Source organism: Ahaetulla prasina, chromosome 1, assembly GCF_028640845.1.
Source record: "Ahaetulla prasina isolate Xishuangbanna chromosome 1, ASM2864084v1, whole genome shotgun sequence".
Classification (NCBI taxonomy): Eukaryota; Metazoa; Chordata; class Lepidosauria; order Squamata; family Colubridae; genus Ahaetulla; species Ahaetulla prasina.
In genome coordinates, this window is record NC_080539.1 from 212,654,268 (window position 1) to 212,675,659 (window position 21,392).

General features: G+C 37.6%; 1 protein-coding gene across 1 annotated transcript in view; it reads left to right on the forward strand.

Moving 5' to 3' along the window:
• TTN (titin) overlaps positions 1 to 21,392 on the forward strand; it is a 334,386-nt gene that overhangs the window by 61,797 nt on the left and 251,197 nt on the right. The window contains exon 45 of the mRNA XM_058189537.1: positions 5,468 to 5,524. Coding sequence (XP_058045520.1) covers positions 5,468 to 5,524 — 57 coding nt within the window. The remainder of the gene's footprint in view (positions 1 to 5,467; positions 5,525 to 21,392) is intronic.

Below are 21,392 nucleotides of genomic sequence, written 5' to 3' on the forward strand. Positions count from 1 at the left end.
TCTGTTTCCAATTAGCATTTAGCCTGGACCAAAAAGAGCATTTAAAAAAATCCTCTTTATTATGAGCAGATTTCTTTTTTTAACTCCATATTTGAAAGCAAGCAAGCAAGCAGAATCCTGAGAAGACTGCTGACTTCCTATCTTTATTTCATTTCATTTCATTTATTTCATTTTCTTTTCTATACCTTACACTAGACCACCTTTAATTTTGTGACTGCTGTTGTTCAAAAGCAACAGGCCAAAGATGCTTTCTCTGGGTAAAAAATGATCACACCAAGGATTGTGCACTATAGTAAATACAAGAAAAGGGAAGACGTGGGATTATTTTTCTTCTTTGCCATTTCAAGTATGCAAAAGCTGATCTAAGATGAATTTTAAAAGGAATTTCTGAGGATGAAGAAATTGCTTCTTTTTGGTCTGCATGTTGACATCTGTAATTTTGTTACATTTTCATATTAATCTGCACTTTAAAAAATTCTGGTCCAAACATAGCACATAATATGTATTTCAATGTATATTTCCTCTCAAAATCAGCATATAAGGAAACATATGTATTTTGACCTATGTAAACTGACAAGAACAGCAGTGCAGTATATAGAGAAAAATGGAATATAGTGGATAGATTGGACCCTCAATTTATTTCAGGAGATGTAAATGTTATATAATCATTCTCAAAACATCACAATCCAGGTTTCCCAAATAGAGCATGGGAGTATCAGCTGTTCAAAGAATTTGGTTTAGTTATCCCACAAAGCCTCTGTGGATATCTTTGGATATATGTTATGATGTACTATATGTATATATAATCAATGTTGATTATATAGACATCATGGTCAATGTTGACCTGCCATGATGTATGTAGGTATATATAATCCATGTTGACTATATATACATCATGGTCAATGTTGAACAATGTGATGTGATATGTGTGATTGTATGATCAATTTTGACTATATAGACAGCATGGTCAATGCTGATCTGCCATGATGTAAGTGTGCATATAGACAATGTTGACTATATATACATCATGGTCAATATCGGACTGCTGTGATATATGCTTATATATGGTCAATGTTGATTATATATACACCACATGGTCAGTGCTGACCTGCCGTCATGTATGTGTATATATAGTCAATTTTGATTTTGAGTTGATGGCTGCCTTGACTAGTTAGACATTATTAATATAAATGACATTCAATTTCTGCAAGACAAATAGGACGAGGAATGCCCACTTGAGCACAAATAGGTACATTAGCATTCCAGCGTGTTTTAAAAAACAAAGGAGGAATTCTATAGGTTATGTACCTAAGTTTCTATCACATCTTTAACAAGAATTTAAGGAAAAGAGTCACTCATAAATCAGATGTGAATGTTTGTCAAAAGCTATAATCGGATTGGAGACTGGAGACCTTTGATCCTATATTGAATCCCAATTTTTGTTTGGGGTTTCAATGATAAATGTCAGCAGGGAAAGGAGGAGTATAATGGAAGACTGGTAGGAGAACAAGAGAATGCTGAGAAGGTGTAAGCAATTAAAAGATGACGTGCTTCTTTTCAGGGTTTAAGGTTGAAGAAGGTACCTCCTATTCCCAAAGGCATGTTTCTTCATCTGTTTCCATTAAGAAGGAATCCGTTGGCCAAAGGCCCGACTTTATCCAGCCCATTTCAAGCTGTAGCGTGTGCAGCGGGGAAACAGTCAGATTCCAAGCCAGGGTTTCTGCCAGGCCAAGCCCAGAGATCCTCTGGTTTCATAACCAGCAGCTAATGTTGCCATCCAAAGATGTAGTTTTCCATTTTGATGAGTCGACCGGCACAGCCATATTGATAATAGTAGATGCTTTCTCAGAACATGCTGGGCAGTATTCTTGCCAAGCCAGAAATAGTGCTGGAGATGCAACTTGTACAGCTACACTTACAGTGACCGCTGAAGGTAAAGCCCCATTTTTCTTCCTTAGGGATTCAGTTTGTTGCATAAACCACACATTCCAGATTGTGACTAATGACCCCCTCTTTTCCTTATTTCACACTTCTTTAGATGTACCGTCACTAATGTGGGTAAAATTTTAGCAGTAACCAAATAAAGCACTCTTCTCTTCTCTTCTCTCCTCTTCTTTCAAGTGTCCGATTGTTTAGCGTTTGCCTTCCTAGCTCTATATTTCAGAGTCAATTCCCGATTTATAAAACTAAATAGATGCACACTTCAAGATAGGGAGGTGTTGGCGGTTGGTCAAATTCTCTGAGGTTTGCTCTACTCGGTTTTAAAAGGAAAACATGGGGACCAAATGAGAGATGACAGTTGTTTTCTTGGGGATCGTAACCACCTTCAAATTGCCATGGACAATGTCACAATGAAAAGAAGAAACAAATGCTCATCCTATCAGCATGAACACCCTTCATTTTTCATTCATCATTCATTTGTGGCTGGAGTTTCATATGTATTATGCTTCCTACCAAAAGTGCCCTAATGAATGCACCTGGCATGCCGGCCATACCAAAGAAGATGACATGTTTTGTTCTCATCATCTGTGATATGTAATTTTGTTTTTAACTGGGCAATTTAAAGGGAATTCGGTATTAATTGTTTGTTTTGTTACTTGATTACACAGTGCAAGCCCTAGATAGGCAAAGTTCTGGGAAAGATGTAAGAAAATCTGTCCAGGACAAATCAGAACTTTACATTGCTTTCCCTTTTGCAAAGAAGGAAAGCCAAGTTTATATAAAGGAAATTCAGTCAATGCAAGAGCCTTCAAAAGAAACGCTTGTGCAGGTGTCTGGTGGAACTTCAACTTGGAAAGCTGCAGCTTGGAAAGAAGCAGGGATACTCCAGTCTACAGTCACAACTCAGAAATCAGGAAGTGCCGAAATAGGTGCAACCTCAAGTCAAGTAGAAAGAGAGACTGCTCCAAAGATTCTTCTGAAGCTTCATGATCTCACTGTGAGATGTGGTGACACTGCTCAGTTTATGTGTGCTTTTGAAAGTGAAAACTTCAATGTAATTTTATGGACCCACAATGGAGAAATGCTTCAAGAGTCCAAAAGACTAAGAGTGTCACAAAGTGGAACTGTTCTGTTTCTCACCATTCTTAACGTCCAACTTCTAGATCAAGGATTATATAGCTGTAATGTTCGTAACGACTATGGAGAAGTAACGACAACTGCTATACTAACTGTAGAAGGTGGTTATTCTGATTTTTAACCTTGTGTTACTTAACCTCACTACTGCTCATCACCTCAGCACCTATGGCTTCAGTACTAGCATCTGATTTAATCTTAATTTTCAATCCCACTTTCCCCCTAGCTTCTATCTTTAAGGCTTGGCTCATAAAATATGTGCATGCTTATTTAATCTGCGTAGCAATATTAATAGCACATAGACTTATATACCGCTTTACAGTGCTTTAAAGCCCTTTCTAAGTGGTTTAGAGAGTCAGCATGTTGCCCCCAACAATCTGGGTCCTCATTTTACCTAACTCGGAAGGATGGAAGGCTGAGTCAACCTTGAGCCTGATGAGATTTGAACTGCCAAATTGCAGGCAGCCAGTAGGGAGCAGAAGTAGCCTACACTCTAACCACTGCGTCACCATGGTATAACTTGCTTTCATGCCTCTTTGCAGCAAGTTTCAACACTATTCTATTATTTTCCAAAAAAGAAGATCTAATCTGTTCCAAGAAATTGAAAAGTGTTCTGTAAAAAGTAAAGCAGAAGGATTAGATTTTTTAAATTAATATTTATCGGAAAATTAACCTTTAATTTAGCTGTTCTCGCTTTGTTAGATACTGTCTTTAAGCAGATGTAATCATACTCTGAAGCATGTTTAATTTATATAACTCGTTTTTATTTTAATGGATACTTATTTCTGTTAATATCTATACAGATTTTATTTCAAAATCAGAATTTCAGAAACATAATCAACACAAATGCCAATTACTTTCCTTTCCTTTTCTGTTCCACATTAAATGATTATGCTATTAAGTCTTCTCTTCTGGTTAAATCCCTATTTCTTTTTCAGTAGCATTAGTATCATAATGCAATTGAAAATTTTCCACTCCTGATAGATTATATCTGAATAATAATTTGTATTCTTCTGAAGGCTGAGCATTCCTTTTTCCTCTTTTGGTTACAAATGATCTGGAAGTACATTCAAAAGCACAGGAATACCATCCTGAAAACAACAGAAAATTTGTATTTTTAATCCATTCAGTTAGCTCCTTCCAAATGATTTTTCCTCATTTCTATACCTGCATTCCAGGCCCTGAGAAAGAAGCTTAGATGCCATGATAACATTTGTAAATTTAATATTATTCTACTTCTGGCCCTCTCATCTCTATAATTAAAAAAATCCAAAAAACAGTCACCACAAGGAAATAAACAAAGATATATTTCTGAATATATGCATCTGTTCTAGTTCTTCCAATATTATGAATACTAAATCAAAGGACAATGACATATATTTTTCCTAAAACGAATAGAACCCTTAAATGTGGAACAGAATAGCAAATGTGTGTGTGTGTTCATCTTTCTACATTGAGATTTTGAGTGCTACAAAACCTCTAATCGTATCCTAACTTTATTCTTACCTAGCTAAAGAAGCGCAAGCCAGGACAGTAACAAAAATTACCCTTGAATCAGATACTAAAAGTATAAAATCAGTCAAAGAGTCTCAGTTTAAAGCAGCCTATGAATCAAAGGAAGAATCCTCCACAGAAACTTCAAGTGTGACAGTATCTTCAGCTCAAACAATCAAACAAAGGATCCGAGATTATTATCCTGACATAGTGCCCTGCGAAGAAGACATCGCAGAACCTAACACCACCGTACCAGTCTTCCTTGAATCTCTGCCCCCAGAAACCTTGGTCAAAGAAGGAGATGATGTCTCACTTTTCTGTGTAATCAAAGGTGTTCCCACACCTTGTGTCATCTGGCTGTATAATCAGTTAATAGTTGAGGAGTCTGCCTTATGCTCTTTAAGACATGATGGTCCCCTATGCAGTTTAAAATTACTGAAAGTTAATGGGAATCAGAGAGGTATATACAAGTGCAGAATAATTAATTCTGCAGGACAAGCCGAGTGCAGCACACATCTGAGAGTGACAGGTTGGCAACTGCATGTTCCTTCCATATACAATCTCTTCTTGCACTGAAACCTGCTTGCTTCTCAGTACATGATATATACTGTAAAACAACTGCGGGTCCATGAATATTTTCATCACGTTATATTAAAGGCATGTTAAAGGCATGTTGAATTATCCCACCTCCCCCCCCTCAAAAGAAGAAGAAACCCTTTTATAAGGGTTGTGGATGAATAGAACACTCTTTAGTTTCACTTTTTATAGACTTAACTGGGCATCTCCTGGCATGCACACGTCTGTATGTTTGTGTGATTTTTTTTCTTATAGCAATGCATCATGAAGTGTTCTTCCGTCATAGTATTCAAGTGTTTCTTTCTTTCTTTCTTTATTACAGATATGGAAAAAGTTATTCAGGAGAAGATAGAGCAGCAGATTGAAATGGAAGTTAAAGGTACAGTTTCAAAAGGATGTTATACTACATTTAGCGTAAAGGTTCAGTGACCACTTTAAAAAGCCTATAAAAGCAAAAATATTATTCTGAGACATTCAAATATGCTGCATGTTTTGGGGTTTTTTTGTGTCTAAATATGCTCTAGACATTTTGCACTACAGAGAACTATGAGTTTTAAAGTAGATTGAAAGCTTTCATTTTATAGATCTGCCATTTTTATTTTCAGTACATGCTATGCAGCTGGTTGCAAAAGCTTTCCTTTTACATATCTCCTTCTAATGCATGAGGATCTTTACAATTCCACTGAATTTCTAATAATAATTTAAAACATTAAATTAATTCATCAGCAAAATTGGGGTGGCATTTGTTTATGAAGTGGTTTTATGCAAGAAAATAAAGTGATCGGTTTTTATTGTGCCCTCCTGTTGTATGCATTTAATTCTCCACAGTAGATTTCTTACCTTGGCTTGCAGATAGACTAGTTGGTTATTGTTGCTTGCTCCTTTTTTCTTTCGTTTCTTCTTTTGCATTACATTGTGAGGTTAGCAGCTGTATTAGTTCGAATAAACGCCTTCTCATTTTAGTAAATTACTTATAGTTAATTTTGAATAGTTTTGAAAACAATCTTTTTAAATTGTTTGGCCATCGTAACTCACAAAGAGCTCAGAAAGGGCGTTTATTCTACTGTCTGCAAGTCAGGTAAGAATCTTTCCTCCCCCCTTTGAAAACAAAACATATAAATCCAATAAAAAAGCTTTTTGGGGCGGTAAAACATGCACTCATAAGAACATGTCCTTTTGAGATTCATTTTTACTTGTTGCTGAAGAAATTTTCCACAGTTGGAAGAAAGAACCGACAATGAACGATTTTCGAGTCAGAATCATTAAAACAGAGCAAGTGTTGCGTTTATTCGAACAAATATGGTGAGTGAATTTTTTTATGTATTTGGGATGAATTTGTAGCATGCTCATTATTCATTTTTTTTCTCTATCTATTTGATGGAAGAGCAAAGTGTGCTGCAATATAATGTTATTCTCTTGCAGAATTATTCTTTGGTGAAGAGCCAGCATATACAGCAGAAAAGTCCATCGATGAAGAAGAGACTTTTGCTGATTCAGAGGATCTTCTGAGATCTTTTTCTGACCAGAAGTGTGCAAGTAGAATCAAAGCTGTGGCCTCTTGTCCTGAGAAACTGAAACCTTCTTTCCTACAAAAGTTAAAATATCAGTCGGTTTCGGTTGGAGATCCAGTTGTTTTTCAGTGCAAACTAAGTGCTTATCCATCACCCAAAGTTACATGGTTTCATAATAACAAACAAATCCCACAAAGTCTACGAAAGATAATTAAAAATGAGAACTATATGGATATGCATGATTCCAGGCTAGAAGTTAAGGATGTTCTAGAAGAGGATTCAGGGAGCTACAAGATTTTTGCTATTAATAGTGAGGGTTCAGCTGAGTCCATAGCATCTTTGTTGGTAATTCAAGGAAATGAACAAAATGCCAAATATCTAGAGTTTCTAAAAAAGTCAAAATGCACCCGTGAACATATAGAACATATGATGCAGAAAAAGATAGATGATAGGGTTAAGGTTGACCTGAGATGTATTGGCTCGCCATTTGATAAGAAACAGGAGACTGAGAAAGCTTTAACCTATTTGTCTCCTACCAAAGGAAAGGTAAGGACAATTAGTTTTGAAAATACACCGTCTTTAAGACAGGAACTTAAGTATGACAATGATTGGATAGGAAAAAAGCATTTGGTTAGGTTAGAAAGTGACAAAGAGTCTTTGCTTGATGATGAGATCAGGCTGAAGCTACAGCGTCTTCGTGAGGCAAAGAAAGTTATATTAGAAAAGAAAAAGGCATCAACTGAAGCGCAATATGTGAACAATGTTGGCTTTAGGAATAAGAGAACCCCATCAACTCCTCCAGTTTGCCTGGTAGGTCAGGTAGGAACAAAGAGGGCTGTCTTTCAGACAATTGAGCAAATCAATGAAAAGAACATGCCACGCCCAAAAGAACTGATCATAGGACATTCCAATAGAAAGCTTGAGCAAACTTCAGAAAAGTTTCATGTTAGAATGGAACAAATTCTCGGCCTTTCTACGTCTTTCCAGGATCCCCCAGAGTCAGACGAAAGAAGCAGTACAGGAAAAATCTTCCAAAAACAAAAGATCTTTAATGGAGCAATGAAACAAGAAGTTCTGAAACCAGTTTCGCCAACAGAAAAGAATACTAGATGGATGGGTTATTCTGACGTCCAAGCAAAGTCATTAGAAACAAAAATGGATACCCAATTAGAGGAACGTGCTAAAGATTTCACACCTGTAACATCTGCTAAGAAACCCCCCTCCCCTCTGGTTTATGTACCAATGACAGATAATGTCAGTGAGACACAAGAACCAGCAATGGTGATGTCTGATACAATTACATTTAGTATCAATGAACCTACAGCACTTTGCAAGAGCAAAAGTGTTGAAGTGGAAAAGTCAGTAAGTGAATGTTCTTTTGAAAGCAAAGAAAATGTATCAGAAGGAGTAACTGAAATTAAGGAATTTTATGCACAAGTAAAGACTCCTCCAGTGCAGCATTTGGAGCCGCGCCCTCCTTTTTTCATCCAGGAAATTCAATCTCAAGAAGTAAGTGAAGGAGAGAGTTGTACTTTCAGCTGCGCTTACCAAGCCTATCCGTACATCACAGTCACTTGGTATAACAACGACAAACCGTTATCACTAAGCCAAGGCTGCAGCATTAACACCACAAAAAATCATTCTGCATTGACCTTCTCAGCTGCTACCCGCAAGCAGGAAGGTTCTATCACTTGTGTGATATTTAACCAATATGGAACTGCAACAACTTCAGGCATGCTAAAAGTGAAAGTAAAAGAGATGCCTGAATTGGAACAATTTGGTATATGTAAAGTTAAACTATTGCCAGATTATACAGAAGAGGAAGAAGAACTTAGTTTGGCATTTGACAGGAGGAAAAAGTATGAACCAGTTTTAAGTGCTCCTGGTAAAGCCACCCTCTTGTTTCCACAAGTTCATGTCCGTCAACCTTGCATTCCCAAAACAGATCAACTTTCTCTTCCGTTGGAAATCAAAGTAACTGCCCCAACCCCAACTCCAGAACAAGGAGAATTTAAAGAAGTAATTCAGACTGAGTTTATCTCAGAAGAACTTCCTGAAGAACAAACCTCCAAAGGAATAAAACATAAATTTAAATTTTCATTTGATGGAGTTCATGAACCCCCCAAAATCTTAAAAGAAATTCAACCAAATATTAGGTGTAGAGAAGGAGATTCGGTTGTACTCGAATGTCTAATATCCACAGAATCTCAGGTAGTGGTAACCTGGCTTCAAAATAACCAGGCTTTGATATCTAATGGCAATTTTTGTTTTGAAGAAGGAAATGGCATTTATAGGTTACACATTTGCAAAGTTTCCTTATCAGATGCTGGCATTTACAAATGCATTGCTGAAAACAATGCAGGTTTAGTGGAAACAGCTTGCAGTCTTTTAGTAGATCCCTCTCCAGAAGTATTTTCCAATATTGTAGATCAAACTGACTTTAAAACTTCACCAAGCCAAGCTAAAGACATACAAGAACAGGTTACAAAAGGACAAGAGTCTTATTTTGAGTCCTCAGTGGAACTAAGGAAGAACAATTTTTATAATAAACAACACTATGTAAGCCAAGAGTTCCAGAATATTAGTATGGTGGAGAAGATGCAGATGCAGAAGATTTCTACAGATCATCACGAAATGCTTAAAGGAAGAAAAGAGAGAACAAGTAGAAGCCCCATTATTGGCAAAACTGTTTTGCTCCATAATGGAAAAGGCTTTAGCTCTGGTGAAGCAGCAAGAAAAGTAGATCAAAATAAAGAACGAATGGGGAAAACAGACACACACAAAGTTGTATTTGAATTAAAAGAAATTCTTCCTATTAGAGAAAATATTCAAGAACAAATTGAATCTCGGGAGCCTATCAAAGTATGTGAAACTTCTGACAAATTGGATATCTCATTTGATGAAATACAGAATGAAGAAATCATGGATAACAAACAAATCAGACTTGTGTCAGAGGATGCACATGTCCATGATGAATATTTTGTTTCTGAAATAAAAGAAACCGATAGAAAGAAACAGAAAATAGCCATACAAGCTATAAAGCAAGATGTATATCCTAAGAAAGATATTGCTAATGAGACAGAATCTATAGACAAACTAGAGTCATACTCAGATTCCTATGATACTGAAGCTGTTCTTCAAAAGCAGAAGGGAAATATTGCCAAAGGTATTTCAGAATTTGAAGTAGTAATTGTTTCCAACAATGACAAAATAATAGAAAATGTTGAGAAAAATTCATTAGAAGAATTTCATAAAGAAAGCCAACCAAGAGAACATGCAATATACGAATTAAAACATAAATCATTTCTGGAGGGAGAAACAGTTTTCAGTCAATCCATTCAGCAAATGGAAATGAATACAGAAGTTATTCAAGACCAAAGAGATCTTCAGCAGGAAGCAATGCATGCAAAAGAAAAATGTTCTGTCTCTGTTTACTCAGATACAGAAACTGATGAAAGACATCTTCAAAGTACAAAAGCTGAGGTTATGGATAATGCACAGAGGATGCTAGCTGTAGAAGAAATCATACCTTCTGCCCAAGGATTTTCCAAAGTAACTGAACTTGTGAAGCAAGAGTTTAAGGAACAACAACATTCAGTGCCATCCACAAATAAGAAATTAGAACAAGTGCACCCTGATGAAGAGAACAATAATAAGCTAAAAGAAGCAATGCAGCCAGAGGAAGTATGCTTTAGAAAACTTTATTTGGCCTCTCAAGGAATGATAATTGATGAACAGGATATGACAGACAATAAACATCAGATAATGCAGCCCACCCAGGAAGATTTACTCTCTGTGGAAGCCAACATGGAAAAAGAGCATATTCAAGAATATGCTTTCCCAGAAGCTTTTTATCGAAAATTAGCTTTTTTGAACACAGAAGATGCTGACCAGCAGCAAGAAGAGAAGCTGTCACAGGAGGAAAGACCTCCTAAATTTCCACCTTCTGCTTCTGAGGAACTAGAAGCCCTTCAAGGACATGAACTGGTTTTCACTCAAGAGGTTTCTGATGACAGCCAACTCCTGCTTAAAAGCAGTTGCCAGCAAAAAGACCCCTGGTCCCAAGAAAAAGAATTGCAAACACAAGAGCCAATTTTTGATCTCAAAGCACATGCAGCTATTTTCTTCCCTGAATGTTTGTCGAAAGAGACTGAAACATTGCACAAAGTAGAAACATGCCCTTTTAGTCAGAAGTCTGCTTTTGAGAAAGTGGAGACAGAAACAAAGAGTTTCATAAAACAGATGGAACACAAAAGTGTGTCAGAAGAAACCATTTCTTTACCTGAAGAACTTTGTCAGAATGATAAAGGAGAGTTGAAAGAAGATAATACCACAGAACAGGAGTTGGCGGTAGAAGCAGAGCTATCTGTAACTCAGATACTGAAGAAGGCCTTAGAAAACACTGACATATCTGTTGAGCATAGTGAGCACAAAATAAATATTTTGGAGGGAGTACCACTTAGCATGTCAAGTGAAGCCTTTATGAGGCTTCAGAACCCTTCAGAACCCATCCCAGATAATAAATATCTTCAAATCACACTAAGAGAAACCAGTATCCCTGAACATGTTGATATTTCAGGATTGACAGTTGCAGAAACAGATAGTTTTATATCTGATATGAAAAAAGCTGCATTTGAAAAAGGATCTCAAATTGTTCATAAAACACTAGAAGAAAAAACATTGGTCGCTGAACATTCCTTTATTGAAAAGACGACAGACTTTTCTTTAGAAAAAAGCAATAAGCAGAAGCTTATTGATACCCAGATAACAGAAGAACATTCAGTCTTTCAAGAACCACCTGATACTTCAACCAAGGAACTTTCGTTATCACAGTTCCTCGTTTTATTAAAAAATGAGTCAGTTATAAGTCAACATGAAGAGATCAAACCCATACATAATCTTGAAAAACAGGAGCAAAGTTCAAAACCCCCAAGTGAAAGACAATGCAGTGCTGAAATTGTCAGTCCTTCCTTCAGAAAACTAAATGAAGAAGCTGTTCTTCCATCTCAAGAGATATACAGTTCTCCTGAGGGAACCGATGTTTGTTTTACAAAAGATTTGCTTGCTGCTGATGAAAAGAAGATTCCAGATGTCAAAGAAAGCTCATCAAAGATTTTAACCAGAGAGGGATCTATCACCTCTTTGGAAGTTGAAGATGTCACATTTAGCACCGTTTATGATTATTACAAACAACAACAAGAATTAACACGCCCTTTGTCTCCTGAATCAGAAATGTCTATTGATATTGAAAGCATGAACGGAGATGAAGTAGTAGAGTGTGAGAGATTCTACACACCACCTTCATCAGTGGAGATATTTGAATCACTCTCATCTTCTTCTTATCATACACCAGTTGGTACCTCTGAACGATATTCTACCCCTTCAAAGGAGAGATATTCTACCCCTTCAGAGGAGAGGTACTCTACCCCTTCAGAGGAAAGATATTCTACCCCTTCAGAAGAACGATATTCTACCCCTTCTGAGGAAAGATATTCTACACCTTCAGAAGAACGATATTCTACCCCTTCTGAGGAGTCAAATCTAAATTCAACAATTTCTCCTGCAAAGCTGGTAAGAAAACATACATCGCCAGAGTGTTATCAAACAGCAACTGCATCTCTTTTGCAACAAAGGAGCTGTTCCTTCGATGAACTACAGGCTGAAATGTTTGTTATACCTTGTGAAGCCTTAGAGCCAAAGGGAAATGAAATGCCTCCTGCATTTATTAAACCTCTGACCAAAAGAAAGATCTATGAGAACACCACATTGTGTTTGATTACAGAAGTCATAGGTTCTCCGATGCCTGATGTGAAATGGTATAAAAATAAGTCTCTCCTTGAACAAAATCAAAAAGTCAAAATACAAAAAGAAGACAATATATGTACCTTGGAAATCCATAACAGTAAACAAACAGATGGAGGAGAATATATGTGCCATGCAGTAAATATTATAGGGGAAGCTAAAAGTATTACACAGATAGAAGTGTTGCCTCATGATGGACGAGCTTTAGCTCTTCCTCCTCCTGTAACTCATCAACATGTTATAGAGTTTGATATAGAAAAAGGGTCAACATCACGAACACCTTCCCCACAGGAAATACTTCTGGAGGTAGAACTGGATGAAGCTGACATCAAAGAATGTGAGAAGCAAGTGAAAATAGCCACAGTTCCTGAGCTCAAATCTGAACATCAGAGTATGATTGTATCGCTTGATGTTCTCCCTCTATCTTTAGTGGAAAACACCCAGGCTTTGCCTGGAAAAGAAGGCAAAGATGTTCAGATTGACTTTGAAGTAACTGAAATGCCTCCACGCTTCATCACTCCTGTTGTTGATACAGAGGTTTCAGAAAAATCAGCAGCATTGTTTCACTGTAAAGTCTCAGGTTGTCCTACTCCAGTAGTGCAGTGGTTTAAGGAGAATAAGTGCCTTACTCCAGATGCTTGCAAGTATGCTATTGTTAGCGAGAATGGAAGTCACAGTCTTAAAATTCAGAATGCGATGCGTTCTGACTGTGGTATGTATTTGTGCAAAGCACGTAATACCATTGGAGAAGCGATGTGTAAGTGCTTCTTATCTGTGACTGAGGATCAGAAGTCCTTTGGAGTGGCAAGTGGTGAAGGTGAAGTAAAAGCCAGGCTGAAAGTCCCAGATCATCAACCACAAAAGATTGATTTGCTTGTAGATAATACTATCCCAAGCGGCAACCAAACTGAAATAGAACTGGAGTTTGAATTTGAACACAGCACTGATGATTCCCAAAAAGCTGTTAGGCTAGTTGCAGTTACAGAACAGGAACAGGAAGAGGAAGGAGAGTCATGCGTTAACATTAATGTTGATGTGTTTGCCGAGCCATCGAAAGAAGAACACATAAAATTTGAAGCAAAGAGCACAGGCAGCTGTAGCTTTGAATTTCAAGTCACCGAAGCACCTCCCAAATTTATGAAAAACATTTATGACTGTTTTTCTTTTCTTGGAACTTCTGCCTGCTTCCAATGCATTGTAGACGGTTCCCCAAAACCAGCCATCAGTTGGTTCAGAAATGGGATACTGATATGCGATGAAAGATGTTGTATAGAAGAAAGATGTTGTATGGAAGAAAGTCAAGAAGTCTGTCACAGTCTGGTTATGAGAAATGTAGTTCAAAGTGATGAAGGAGAGTACATGTGTGTAGCAACAAACAAAGCAGGGACTGCTCGTAGCACTGCTTCGTTAAGAATCTGCTAAATACTCTGAGATAAGAACGCTTATCATCTGAAAGGTATAGTAGATGAAGGCTTAATTTAGAGAACTGGACATAGCGGTAACAATAATGTTGGATGCTTCAAAGCACTCTTAGAAAAGGGAGTAGATAGTCACAGTGAATTTGTTCTCAGTCTCATAAGGCTACTTGATGTTTAGACTTTATTCAGCACAGCAATACAGGTTACATGTCTCTCAAAATGAATTTTACTGTTGCCAACAGCTCATGCAACCTCATGATTATACCATTGACATTGTCACCTACTTTTGTATACCATCTTAGATACTTGTAAATATACTTATGTCATTAAAAGCTAATTTGCATTTTTGTGATGCTCTTTTCACTAGTGACTGATTGACTTTAAATTGTACTCTATAATCAAAACTAAATTTTCACTAGAGTTCTGTGAAAGAACAACAATTTCACCCTCACAGTGTTGTATCGGTAATGTTTTTTTCCTGACCATGTTCTGAATATTTATGCAGTTTCTCTTCTGACAAAATTTTCACTGAACTGAGATTTTTATTGTTCTCATTCCAATACAAACGAAAATTAGCATGCCAGTCAAAATACCCTGATCAAAGATAATAGAGACCAAACTAGTTATGTTTAAAATTTTGTCATACTAGAGACTGTATAAAATATCAGGATTTATTTCTCTTTTACCAGTAGAGAAGAACGTAGAGGAAAGCTTGATGAACCACATCAATACCTTAATGTGAATAAAATAGTTTTATTCTAAATTTATACAGAAAAACTAACTGTCAAAGATAGATAAAATGAGACTAAATCCCCAATGAGGTCAATAACTGATAAAAAAATATTTCTATATAGCTAAACCAAAAATAAATTTAAAAAACCAGTAATGAAATGCATGAATTCAGTTTTTCAGTACATGAATAATTCTTATACTTTCCTCTCTATACTTCAGAAGAATAACTTAATCTCAGAATCAGAATCAGTGGAGGCAATGAGATTTATTCCCAAGTAAGCATAGGATTTATAGTGTAATTATATGTACATAAGTCATGTTTTCAAGAGAACATATTGTAGTTAAGTCATATGTTCAATAAAACGTATTCCCAATTAAATAGGTTCACAGCCTTGGGCTACAATCCTTTAAATACTTCCCTGAGGATAAATTCTGTTGAAATCCATTGAGCTGATTTTGATTAAATGTGTACATGGTTGCATATTAAGATCCAATCTTGTACTCGCTCATATAGGAGTAAGCTCTATTGCATGCTGTGAGATTTATTTCTTAATCTACATGCATATACTTGCATGTTTACTATATTAAAAAGAAAAATGTCAAGAATTAGTATAGGCATTAACATAGAAAGCATGTTAACTATTTTGAACAACATTTTAGCACTGCAGAGAAAATAAGCTAGAAATGGAAAAAGAATATGTCAGGTATAGTAATGGCAAAACAATCGCTTTTAAAATTTAATGAATATTCCTGACAGTTATAGTTGCTCATTATTTATTTCCAACATTGATATTTAAAAGTAGCAAGATAATTTATACTCAAAGCAGTGCATTTAAATACTCATTTATGTATGGGTGTGTTCTTATTTCTATATGCCTGGTGCTTAGTCAAGGGACAATACTTTTGGCTTTAGGCAGTACATAATCTGAATAGGAGGCTCCATTGTAGTAAAAATATAAAATAGTTCTCATAACTATTCAAGAAAATATGGTTGAAAATTTTTGGCACCTTTAAAAATACCATCCGTTATAAACACAGAATGTGTAAACCAACTTCTGAAGTTTTGAATTGAAATACTTCTGGGAGCTAACTGCTAGATAAGCACATTTTTAATCAAACTTAAGGAAGAAATGTAACATATAAACTAGACATAGGTTCCAAAATTTATTATTAATTTCTCCTCACCCAATCACGGATGATACAAAACTCACAATTAACTTAAAAATGGATATTCACAGAACATAAATAACTACCTGAAGTTGGACCCAACTAATTTGGAAATGTAGATTTTTGGAAAGAAGAATAGAATGTTTGTATGAGTGTGTGTGTGTGTGATTTTCTTCTTTTCCTTCTAAAGTCAGATTGCTTGAGATGGATCAAGAAAAGACCAAGGTGGCCAATGCTAATGTTAATTTTATACTACTTCCCATTTATATATCTTATTTATTAGAATTTATGCTTAAGCAAAATTCAATTACAGTATTTTAATATTGTGCACCTATATATGTTAAATTTAAGATGACCAGTTATAAGAATGTTCTTTGGTTTGATTTTCTTTTGTTACTTTGAACTACCCAAATAGATATACAGGATATTTTACCAAATTGAATTACCTTGATATAAATGATAATCGGTTAATAATAATATTAACTACAACATGCCGATATCATTCAAATAATACCCATGATGGCCTGATAGCAGAACAATTAAAATAATTAGTAAAACATAAAAACGATTAAATGAAGTGGTATAAGAGAAATAAATCTACCTGATCCAACATTGAGCAGAGCAGAAATTGCAGAGGAATTAATGTTCACTGCCATCCCCCTTATTCAGTTGAAGTGCCGGTGTCTCTGAATATCAAAGAATATACATTGCACGTATTTTGCTGTCTAACATCAAAGAACATAAATAATTCCTCTTGGGGGGAAAAAACTGACTTCTGATTTTCAGCCTATATTGCTGGAGAATATGATCTTGCATTTATAGCCCTAATCTTCCCAAGGGGAAAAATGTGCAGCCATAATGCCTGCATGTTTGTTCTGTTAGGAAGACGGTAGGCTATGAACAGGTGGAAAACCCTTTACCCTGCAAGCTCTGAATAGAGTTGTGCTTTGCCCATTTCTTCTCCTGACTCCGAGAAGACCACCTTTTACAAGTGGGGAAGAGAGAATTAAATCTCCTGATAGCTGAGAAGTCCTGGAGTTCTCTGATCCCAGTTGCTGCAGGGAGCCACAGGCTCTTGGCCAGGTTCCCATTTCTCGGGATAAATATTCCAGTTTAAAATTAAAATTGTGGTTTGTGGGTAACTGACCAGGAAAACCACAGTGCAAAGCTGAAATAATGGCTGCTGTGAAATCAAGCCAACACATCCAGGTCAAACAAAGGTGGTGTTTTCCCTCAAACTTTCATTTAAGCTATATACATTTTCAGTGTCAAATCCAATGTCTTTTGGGTTTTTGGCTTTTTTCACCGGGTACTTTAGTAAAGCCATTAAAACAGATTTCATGTGTCCATGGTCTATGTTACCTTGAAATGCCGGTGTATATATTGTTTTAATAAAAGTATAGAACACAACACACTTGTGTTTGTCTTCACTGAGCATGTTTTGATTTTTTTTTCTCCTTATAATTCATGTTTTAGGCCATGGTGGTGGGTATGTGAATGTCAATCCTTTTCAACACGGTCTTTTTAAATGTAAAGATGGGACACCTATTTGCTCACAGACGTCAAACTAGAAATAAGGCAAGATTTATTGAGTTGAACGAAGGACAGAATCAAATCCAAACACACAGAGAGAGAGAGAGATAAAAATTCTTTGTTTGTATCAATAATTTCAGTGTTATTTCTAGATGACTAGAATCAGCTGTCTAAAGAAAAAAAGTAGATGATTCAGGAGGGAAAGCATGAAGACTAATCAGTCTGGTGCAAATGCAAGTTGATTTTTAGAAAAGAATATTTGTGGGAGATCTAAAAGAAGTGTTTAAGCATTGGGGAGGAGAGTAGAATAGCAATAGCACTTAGACTTATACACTATTCTATAGTCCTTTATAGCACTCTCTACATAGTTTAAAGTCAGCATATTGCCCCCAACAATCTGGGTCTTCATTTTAGCAACCTCTGAAGTCAACCTTGAGCCGGTCAGGGTCGAACCATTAGAGTTAGCTTGCAGTACTGCATTCTAACCACTCAGCCACCATGGCTCTTTAAAAATGATTCCTTCTTATCCTTCCAAGGAAAACTTAGTCAGCTCAAATCCACCTAGACAAAAATGAAATAGTGGTGCTTTCCTGAACTGATGTCCCTTTCTACTAGAAATCTACAACATTATTATTAGGATTATTAATGCTTTATTTTGCACAATTCAAGATAGCTTGTGTAATACTCCCACCTCTTATTTTCCTCACAACAAGATCCCTATGAGGTGGATGGGCCTGAGAAAGAATAATTGACCCAAAGTCACTCACTTGGCTTCCACGCCTAAGGGAGGACTAGATCTAAGAGTCTACCAGTTTCTAATAAATCACTTAGCAGCTACAGCAGACTGTCTCTCAACCTGTATTAGTAGCTTATTATTGTATTATAATTATTCCAAATTACATAAAAAAGTGATAGCATTTAGCATTTAGACCTATATACCACTTCACAGTGCTTTACAGACCTCTCAAAGTGGTTTACAGAGTCAGCATATTGCCCCCAACAATATAGGTCCTCATTTTACTGACCTCAGAAGGATGTAAGGCTGAGTCAGCCTTGAGCTTGGTGAGATTTGAACTGCCAAATTGCAGGCAGGCATGATATTCATTGTTCCTAGACAGTAAATCCATTCAGTCGGGTGCAAGAAAATCATGGTTTTTTAAAATGCATATCACAATGTGTACCTTACTAAAGTAATCCAAAAGCTATTTACTTTTCCAGTATCCCTAGGCCTATAAGTATTTGCAAGAAAAACGACAATGACAAGTTGAAGTATAAGTGTCAATATAATAATTGAACAATATGTCAGTTAAAATTCATCCTACAATATGTCTTTATTTAGGACTTTCTCTTCTTCAAATAGCCATTAATCCAGCAATAGCTTTCTTTTTCCTCTTGTATCTCTAGGCTGCCTAACAGTGTCCTGGAGAATCCTTCAAGTATCTAGAACAACTTTCCCAGGACACAAGATTGATGTAGGGAGAGGGGGGGAAATTGGTAAAAATTGTTTTCAGACCTCATACTTAGGTCCCCACAGTCATATGACTGACATTCAGATGTTTTGCAATCAGCAGGTGCATCATGCGATCATCATTACGCCACTACATCACGCCACTACATGTTTACTGGACCCGTGTCCTTCCTGGCTGGTACTGGCCACTCAGGAGGTGACACGAGGCTGGCTCCAGAGGATTATCAATGCTTCTTTGTTGGATGGGGTTTTCCCTGCCGCCTTGAAAGAGGCGGTGGTGAGACCCCTCCTCAAGAAGCCCTCTTTGGACCCAGCTATTTTGGGTAATTACCGTCCAGTCTCCAACCTTCGCTTTGTTGCGAAGGTTGTAGAGAGTGCTGTGGCGCGACAGCTACCCCAGTACCTGGATGAATCCGTCTATCTAGACCCGTTCCAGTCCGGCTTCCGACCCGGATACAGCACGGAGACAGCTTTGGTCGCATTGGTGGATGATCTCTGGAGGGCCAGGGACAGGGGTTATTCCTCTGCCCTGGTCCTATTAGATCTCTCAGCGGCTTTTGATACCATCGACCATGGTATCTTGCTGCGCCGGTTGGGGATTGGGAGTGGAGGCACCATGTATCGGTGGTTCTCCTCCTATCTCCCCGACCGGCCGCAGACGGTGTTGACAGGGGGGCAGAGGTCGACCGCGAGGTGCCTCACTTGTGGGGTGCCGCAGGGGTCGATTCTCTCGCCCCTTCTGTTCAACATCTATATGAAGCCGTTGGGTGAGATCATCAGTGGCTTCGGGGTGAGTTACCAGCTGTACGCTGACGATACTCAGCTGTACTTTTCCACCCCGGGCCACCCCAATGAAGTTGTTGAAGTGCTGTCCCGGTGTTTTGAAGCCGTACGGGTCTGGATGGGGAGAAACAGGCTCAAGCTTAATCCTTCCAAGACGGAGTGGCTGTGGATGCCGGCATCCCGATTCAGTCAGCTGCAGTCACAGCTGACTGTTGGAGGCAAGTTATTGGCCCCAAAGGATAGGGTGCGCAACTTAGGTGTCCTCCTGGATGAACGGCTGTCATTTGAAGACCATTTGACGGCCGTCGCCAGGAGGGCCTTCCACCAGGTTCGCCTGGTTCGGCAGTTGCGCCCCTTCCTTGATTGGGATGCCTTGTGCACAGTCACTCACGCGCTCGTTACCTCTCGCTTGGATTATTGTAATGCTCTCTATATGGGGCTCCCCTTGAAGTGCACTCGGAGGCTTCAGTTAGTCCAGAATGCAGCTGCGCGGGTGATAGAGGGAGCTTCGCGTAGCTCCCACGTAACACCGCTCCTGCGCAGACTGCACTGGCTACCTGTGGCCTTTCGAGTGCACTTTAAGGTGTTGGTTATGACCTTTAAAGTGCTCCATGGCTTAGGGCCTGGGTACTTACGGGACCGCCTGCTGTTACCGTATGCCTCCCGCCGACCCGTATGCTCTCACAGAGAGGGACTCCTCAGGGTGCCGTCCGCCAAGCAATGTCGGCTGGCGGCCCCCAGGGGAAGGTCCTTCTCTGTGGGGGCTCCCACACTTTGGAACGAACTTCCCCCGGGCTTACGCCAAATATCTGACCTTCGGACCTTCCGCCGCGAACTGAAGACACATCTTTTCATTCGTGCGGGGCTGGCTTAAATTTTAAATTTTAAATTTTAAATTACATAAATTTTATCGATTTTAAATTTTTTACTAATTTTAAATGGGGTTTTGGTTTTTATAAATTTTTAAAGTTCTAGGCTAATTATAATAAGTTTTTTAACTTGCATTTTAAATTGTATACTGTAGTGTCTGTATTTTATTGTTGCCTATACCCTTTTGTTGCCCTGAGTCCTTTGGGAGAAGGGCGGTATAAAAATCAAATAAATAAATAAATAAATAAATAAATCATTTGCACACTTCACAATTGGCTTCCAACAACAAGAGTCAATGTAGAAGTTGGCAATAAAGTCACAAGACCCAGTCACATGGTGTCTCATTTAACAACTGCCGATGATTTGCTTAATGACCATAGCAGGAGTGATGTAAGTCCAGCATGGTCTTGGGATATTTCACTTAATGAGTGCATCACTTAGTGACAGAACTGACAGTCCCAACTGTAGTTGTTAAGTGAGGGCTACTTGTATAAATAATTAATTTGGTCAATGAAAACAAATAAATCCCTTCACCTTCTACTTTCTAAATCTTTATTGACTCTGTTGTCTGGGATTTATGTCATAGTTAACAATTGGCTGTCAACGATATAACAAATTGGCATCTTACCTATATATTGAATGCAATATTCTAAAAAATATGAATATTTGTGTTGTCTTGCTGTATTATCACTGTGTCACGTTTTCTGAAGTATTGCCCTAGCAATTGTTTTATAATTACTAGGAATAATTTTTCAGGAAAACAATTTAGTAAAATTCAAATAATTTTTTCTCATACAGAGATTTCTAGCTCTGTTACTGTGTCTGCTGAGGAAGAAAGCATCAAGAGTTTCAAAAGTGACCTACAGTTATACGATAAAAATACAACACATGAACTCGGGCCTGAAAAATCAATTTATTCCAACAGTTTAGACAGGAAAGAAGAGAAGAAGAATATTCCAAGCT